At 34.3% G+C, this 7,875-nt stretch overlaps 1 protein-coding gene across 2 annotated transcripts; it reads left to right on the top strand.

The window, feature by feature from the left end:
* The first annotated feature begins 4,050 nt into the window (after positions 1 to 4,050).
* BZIP36 (bZIP transcription factor bZIP36) lies at positions 4,051 to 7,647 on the top strand. Of its 2 annotated transcripts, none has more exons than XM_006601801.3 (7): positions 4,051 to 4,209; positions 5,008 to 5,173; positions 5,255 to 5,439; positions 5,875 to 5,992; positions 6,380 to 6,560; positions 6,650 to 6,806; positions 7,355 to 7,610. In XM_006601801.3, the coding sequence occupies exons 1-7, from the start codon at positions 4,129 to 4,131 to the stop codon at positions 7,415 to 7,417; spliced, it is 951 nt and encodes a 316-aa protein (XP_006601864.1). In that variant the 5' UTR covers positions 4,051 to 4,128; the 3' UTR covers positions 7,418 to 7,610. The 2 variants fall into 2 exon arrangements, with proteins under 2 accessions (XP_006601864.1, NP_001237272.2); NM_001250343.2 differs by having other exon boundaries at positions 4,068 to 4,209; positions 4,978 to 5,173; positions 7,355 to 7,647.
* Positions 7,648 to 7,875: the final 228 nt, after the last annotated feature.

Here is a 7,875-nt window from a genome sequence, read left to right as displayed (position 1 = left end):
TTCGATTTACGGCTACTTCATTGGTGCATCCAGATGAACCCACGCGCACGCTTCAGCGCACTGAGGAGTGGATACTACCCACGCCTACACCATACCGTCTAGTGGATCCAGTCCAAGTGATCGAGGTGACGTCATCCGAGGAAGACCCTGAGGAGGATCCCGAGGAGCTACCTCCTGAGCCTGCTGTGGATGCTCTTGACTTTCTAGAGGGTGATGAAGACCCACTCCCTAAGGTGGATTCTCCCGAGGACGTCATGTCGGCATCTGAGGCAGACTCTACGGAGGATAGTGGTCCTGGAGAGATGGCGATCAGTGGAGGCTCTTCATCATAGTAGACAGCTCTTCAGATTAGTTTTATATACTTTTTGAGGGTGGGTGTATCTAGGACTGACTGTTAGGTTTACTCTTTTGTTTTTGTACGGGTAGACCTATTGTATAGGAATTTGATGATTGTATACATGTGGCTGAAGCCACCACTGTGGACACCTTTGCTCTGGATGACACTATGTATTTTATAAAACTCCCATATTTTGGACAGCTTTAAATGATGAATGTACTTATGTTTAATCTTGTTATTTGAAAAGAAAGCATTAGCAAACTTTATTTGCAAAAGAGTTTACCGACCGTATTTTATTTTACTATTTTCACGTGACGACCTAAAGTAATGGCTGGTATACTCTGCCTTTTTAAACAACAAAATAGTTTAGAGAGTACGAGCGGTAAGAAAGAAATGACTCCGAATAGAGTTGTGAACTGGCCATTCAGGACTCTATAGTGAGGATTTTCCTTCTGAACCTAATTATTGTGAAAAGAGAAAGAAATGAAGAAGAAAAAGAAAAAAAAATTTACCATGGTTTTTGTTATTTAAATCATTACTATTAAACCAGTCATTATTTTGGGGACGCCACAAAGCCATATTAGAAAGTGATAAAATATCATTGCTATCAAGTTCTGCAACTTACAATTTAGGAAAACATCTATCCATTCATGAGATGTGAGTGCCTTATCAAGCCTCTCCTCCACCAATTCCTCAATACCCCTTCCTCTCGCCCGCATAAATTGATAACCCTCTAGGCGAACATCTCTAAGACCACTGCACATGACTGTACTCCTAAAACCATTTAGAAGCCCTAATGGATGGTCTACCTGCCCCCTCTTATCATCCATGCTAAGGAGATCATTAAAATCTTCAATCACACACTATGGCAATAGAGATCTTGTTGCTAGCAAACGTAACAAGTCCCAAGATTCATTTCTTTTACTCCTCTCTGGAACACCATAAAAGCCAGTGATCCTCTATGTTTTGAACCTCCTCAATCTTACTCACAATTGCAAGTGTCTCACACAAGAAAACTACATCAACCTTGTGAGACCGAACCAGGTCTTTGAGTGTAGGAGTTGCCCGATGTTGACCTATCCCGTGACAATTCCAACTCAAAATACCCATCTTCCTTGGCAAATCTGGTTGCCAGGTTCTACCAATAAAAAGTAATTGTTAGAAGCATTCTGATAAGAGCCACTTTCACCTTTCTCTCCTTCATTAGTCTGGTCACAATCCATGCCATCCTCTCTCCCTTTTCCCTGTCTCCTTTTTTGCTCGCCAATATTTTAGCAGTGTCCTCTTCCCCCTCATTGTTTTTTTTGTTTTGGTATAATATTTTGTGTATCAGTAGTGGTAGTAGTTACGATACTGGTTGGTTGGTGATTAGTACTCTTTTGATATAGCCACACATTAAGGTTGTTTTGCTAACCAAAATAGATTCTTCACTTATGAAATCTGCATTGATTTCCTTATCTCCCTATTAATGGTCCTTGATTTATCAGGATTTGTGCCAGATTCCTTTGCTTGACTCCCTTCCTCCCTCAACCACCTTCCACCGATAATGTCCCCTCCTAGTTTAGACAATGCCTTAAGAAGACACTTTAACATCCAAGTCAATATGCATACCAACAAAGTGAAAATATATGAATAATGTAACTTGATTTTCTAATATGTGATTAATTGGTAAAATAAATATTTTCTTTCTTTAAGATTTTAATACTATGTGATTAATTGGTAAAATAAATATTTTCTTTCTTTAAGATTTTAAGACTATTTGTAATTATTTTCACAATTCTCAAAATTAAGCGGTGTATTAGATTCGGACTTTAAAAGACTATTTTAACATAAAAAAGTCTTGTGAATTTTAAAGATTATGTAGGAATATTATGACTTATTATATTTCTTTACAAGATTTTTATGATAATTTGGATTTATACCATAAAAATTTAAAGAATTTGAAAGAACTTTACAGATTTATAAGATTTGAAAGAATTTTATGAATTTCTTAAAAACACATTCAAAATTACAAGAGTTAGTGAAAAAAATAATAAAAAATGACGAGGTTTGGATAAAAAAAAGTAAAACCAACATAATTTTTTTAATCTTTTAATAGATATACGGATTCTAGCTTTATATCCTTATATACTAACATTTCTTGCAATATCTTCTTCTCATTCTCACTTTTAGATTTGAACAATAAATTTAAGATTATACGTTGGTTTTCTGATTTTTTTTAATTACTATAATTATTTCATAATAAATCTAATGACATTTTTAAATGGGGTGCAATGATAAACATATACTAAAAAGGAGTAGTTAGAGTGAAAAATTGATAGGAGAGTTACTAAGTTATGTTGATGACAAAATTAAGGGTGACTGTTATGAAAATATTGCATCGAGCAGGTGATGAATATTATCACTATAAGGAAAGCATATTAGTTTTTAACACGTAAGAATTTAATTTAAAAAACAAAGGAAAAAGTGCAAATGGAAGAAGTATATTTGACAATTTTTTTATTCCAGAAAGGATAAGAGAAATATATATGACACACACATTTTGAATACTACTATTAGAGAGAGAAGAGGGTATGTGTGATAAGAGAAAAGAAAGTCTAACAATCAATAGAAAAAGAAAGAAAAAAGTCGAACAAAATCTAAAGAATTTGGTGAGAATGTTTGATGGATGTATACTAAAAAGTTGATGAAATACATCGAAATCCGTCCTAAAACACAATCTATCAAAATTTATATTTTTAAATACCAAAATGACTTTTTATAAGTTATAAAAAAATTTAATTGAAAACCACCATGTTTGTTGTCTTCCTTAAAAAATCTTAAAAGCCTTAATTGAATACCACAACACTTATTTATAATATTTAAAAATCCTGATTGAATACCTCAAGACCTTTTTAATAAAATAAATTCTTTTGAAATCCTAATCCAATATAAGTCCCTAAACTTTTTGCCTAACTTGTACAACATGCATCTCTAAATTATTTTAATGTTGTGTACTGATAATGAAAACAATTTTAAATTATTATTCAATAATAAATTATCGTTTGAATTATTTTAGGATAATTATTTTAAAAATCAACATACTTATCATATATATGACAGATTGTGATTGAATAACTATGTATAACTTTTTACACTTTTTAATGTATAATCATTTTTTCTCTTTCTAAATTTTGTCAAACTTATTTTAATTAATCTTTTACTAATATTGGTTTTTTTTATAAAAGAAACAAACCCCATAAGTACAATTTGTTCTTAAGGTACATTTTCATAGAAAAATAAGAAAAATGACTACTTAAGGTATGTTTAGATTTTTCCATTCAAACCTTGCTAACAAAATTCCCAATGCACATTAATAGAAAAACAAGAAAGGAAATACTTCTATAAAAGTACGGTGGAGCCTTGGCTCTAAGTGGGTAACCAAAGAATACAATTATTTAATATTTATTGAGTTTTCTTCCCAATAAGGGAAAGAAAACAGCACAGCACATGCCACGTGGTCCCCCATTCAATTACCCTCATCCCAAGTCTCATCCGTTCGATGCAAAACAAATCCAACGGTCTAAAATCGTCCACGATATCTCACAACCAGCCTTTGATTAAGCGAATTCTACATGGTTCACGTCGCTCCACGATCACTCCTTCATCACCGTCGGATCTTTCAGGATCCAACGGCCACAGTTACGCTTTGAATAACAGAACATGGCAGCGGGAACAACAACAACTGAAGTAAGAAAGAGAGAGAGAGAGAGAAAGAGAAGTGTGTAGTTGGTGAAGTTTTTGAGAAGAATATGGAACGAAGTGGCGGAATGGTAACGGGGTCGCATGAAAGGAACGAACTTGTTAGAGTTAGACACGGTTCTGACAGTGGGGTCGGTGTCTCTGGCTTTCTTTCAACACTTTTTTTGCTTCATGGGACTTTTGATGAAGACTATGTTTTGTGTTTTTTCTCAATTGGCTCTCAGAATTTTGTTCTTTCACTGTGTGTGATTGACTTCAAAGTTTGAATTTTTATGCTTGCAATGGAAATGGGTCATGCAAGTTTTATTTTTTAAAAATATTATGTAGGGGTGGCTTGTTTTTGTTTTTTTCCTTGCTTTAAGGTTTGTGTTGGGTTATTTGTTGCATTCTTTTTGTGGGTTGGAATTGTTGGTAGAAAGTGTTTGCAGGGTCTTTAACTTAGTTAGGATGGTTGGATCTTGGTATGTTTGATTGCTCGTGTGCTTTCCCATTGATGGTGTTTGTCTTAATGGGGGTGTTTGGGAGTTGAATTTGATGCTTTTGTTTGAATTTGTAACTTGCATTTAGTGTGTGGAGTTTCATCTATATGTGGTAGGTTCGACTTCAGAAGTGTGTCATTGAAATAGTGCAGCTTAGTCTTTGGATGAGACCATTAGCACTTGGAAGAATTGTGATTGTAGTTTGCAGTCTGGTATTGGTAATGAAAATTGGTCGTTAACTGTGAGTGATTTTCTGATCGTGATGCATATCAAAGATTTCATCACTAATTTTGTCAAAATCATGGTCATGATGAAATCTTTTCATTTTTGCATAGAATCTTGTAAGAGATTGATCTGCATAGGCTTAAATTTTGGTTATGCAATTCTAATTCTGTCTTGTATAATTACTATACTCTGCAGTCTAAACCCTTGAAGAATTTAAATGGTCAGATTTGTCAAATATGTGGTGACACCATTGGATTAACGGCTACTGGTGACCTCTTTGTTGCTTGTCATGAGTGTGGCTTCCCACTTTGTCATTCTTGTTACGAGTATGAGCTGAAAAATGTGAGCCAATCTTGTCCCCAGTGCAAGACTACATTCACAAGTCGCCAAGGTTAGCTTGTGCATAAATGTTATATGTTTTGGTCTTTCCCTCATCGGAATTTACAATGAACAAGATGAATCTGGATATCAGAGGGTGCTGAAGTGGAGGGAGATGATGATGACGAAGACGATGCTGATGATCTAGATAATGGGATCAACTATGGCCAAGGAAACAATTCCAAGTCGGGGATGCTGTGGGAAGAAGATGCTGACCTCTCTTCATCTTCTGGACATGATTCTCATATACCAAACCCCCATCTAGTAAACGGGCAACCGGTAATGTATTTTGCTGATTCTGAGTTTCTCTACTTGGGTGAAATCGCAAGTGTACCAGCAAAAATGTGGGAACTTGTGAACTCACAATTGTTTAAACATGCTCAGACTCAATTACTCAAACTTGTACAAGCTTGAGTTAAGTTTGAAAATTATGAAAGCTTTGAAGATCTTACTCCATGTTTTCACTTTTAATGTTGCCAGATGCTTACTTATACATAACAGTGTAAATTTTGTTTCTAGTATGCAATTATGTAGCTTGATTAGATATTGACTAATATGTTATTAATTTTGTTTGAACTTTGTAATCTATTCACTATAATCAGTGTTATGTATGTTATATTTCATGAACTCATGTATGTTATATATTTGGTATGCGATTTTGTAAAAATAATGTACTATATACTAATATTAAATAATTCTGTCTTTTCTGGTCAGATGTCTGGTGAGTTTCCATGTGCTACTTCTGATGCTCAATCTATGCAAACTACATCAGATCCTATGGGTCAATCCGAAAAGGTTCACTCACTTCCATATGCTGATCCAAAGCAACCAGGTATTGAGCTAACCAGAAGTGATGGCAGCATATCACTTTTTATGGTTATTATGAATTCTTTAAATGAAAATATCTTTTTATTACAGTTCCTGCAAGAGTTTTAAACATATCAAAGAACTTAAAAATTTTACTTCAATTCCTTTAAATTTGAAATAGATGAAAGTCTCTTTCTTTATAAAAGCTACTAACTTTTTCTGCATAATACCTCTACTATATGTGTTTAAACTATTTGAAATTATAATTGATGTACATAATAGGACTAGTATTTTCCTTATTGAATTTTCTTTTCCTTGAATCAAAATATCCCTCCTGTTGTGTTGCTTTCATATAAATAAAGAAAAATGGTTAGTGTGGGTTTGAACCTAGTGAAAAATTGGCATAATTCAGGTCCTGAGAGTGATGAAGAGATAAGAAGAGTGCCGGAGATTGGAGGTGAAAGCGCTGGAACTTCAGCCTCTCGGCCAGATGCCGGTTCAAATGCTGGTACAGAACGTGCTCAGGGGACAGGGGACAGCCAGAAGAAGAGAGGGAGAAGCCCAGCTGATAAAGAAAGCAAGCGGCTAAAGAGGTATATATATATACTTGGTCCTATCTGGCATCTACTGAAACCTTTTTTTCCTGTGATTGACTACTGAGGGCATTTGAAAATGGAAATAGGCTACTGAGGAATAGAGTTTCGGCTCAGCAAGCAAGGGAGAGGAAGAAGGCATATTTGATTGATTTGGAAACAAGAGTCAAAGACTTAGAGAAGAAGAACTCAGAGCTCAAAGAAAGACTTTCCACTTTGCAGAATGAAAACCAAATGCTTAGACAAGTACACTAACTTTGCATATTTAATTATCATGTTATCATTGTCATCATCACAACTTTATATATACATGTCTGTTACTCACTCATCATCACTGTCACCATGATGTTATTGTTCTTTAAGCGGGCTACATGATCTTATTTACTTTGGATAAAATTGACAAACCAAAACCTTTTAAAATGGAATCATGACTATCTCGTGTCTATTGTTGACTTGTACTCAAAATTTGTTTTAGAAAGGAACAAAGGGGATATTTATGTTTTCTTAGCCATGACATTATCACCAGTGTCATATTAGACTTTAGATAGGACTTTATGTATATCATATCAAATATGGTTTAGGAAACTGTGTTGGTCCAAGTGGAAGGAATTCAAGTCTTTTTAAGGATGTTTTACTGGGTTATACCTAGATTAATGTGCATGGAAAAAATACCAAGGTTCATATGCTTGTAACTTCTCCTATCAGTTCTATGTGCCCATAACAAACCATAATTTGCATACTGTGTCACTTTTGTCTGGCTTTATTTTGCTCAATCATGTAATTGCTCTTTGCAGATATTGAAGAACACAACAGCAAGCAGGAGAGGGAGCAATAGTGGTACCAATAATGCTGAGTAAACTTATAGATGGAGTAGATATAGAGAGAGAGAAAGAGAAAAAAATTAAACATTAGTTGATGATTCTTTCTAGGTGTGCGTTTGGAATACAATGAAGTAAAGGATGAACCTTAAGACATGCTTTGTCCTAAAATAGTGTGATCTGATGTACCATTGTTGATGAGTAATGTAATTATCATACACAGTTTTTTACAGTCTCATTTTAATTAATAATTATCAAACTACTTGATTACTTATGGTTAACACCATTTGGTGAGGAGATAAGGTGTGGTTGATTAATCGTTTGTCAAATATATTTAATTGAATCCCTAATGAATTTGAAATAGATTGATATTAACTTATTGGTTGATTATAAATAAGTGGTTAAATTGGCTTGATTATTGGTTAAAATGTATTTATCATTACTTATTTGGCTAAGGCACGGTGGAGTTCCATCGAAGACGCGAATCAACTGATATT

This window comes from Glycine max, chromosome 18 (genome assembly GCF_000004515.6).
Source record: "Glycine max cultivar Williams 82 chromosome 18, Glycine_max_v4.0, whole genome shotgun sequence".
Classification (NCBI taxonomy): Eukaryota; Viridiplantae; Streptophyta; class Magnoliopsida; order Fabales; family Fabaceae; genus Glycine; species Glycine max.
The sequence above is the reverse complement of the archived record's forward strand: the minus strand, read 5'-3'. Positions and strand labels throughout refer to the sequence as shown.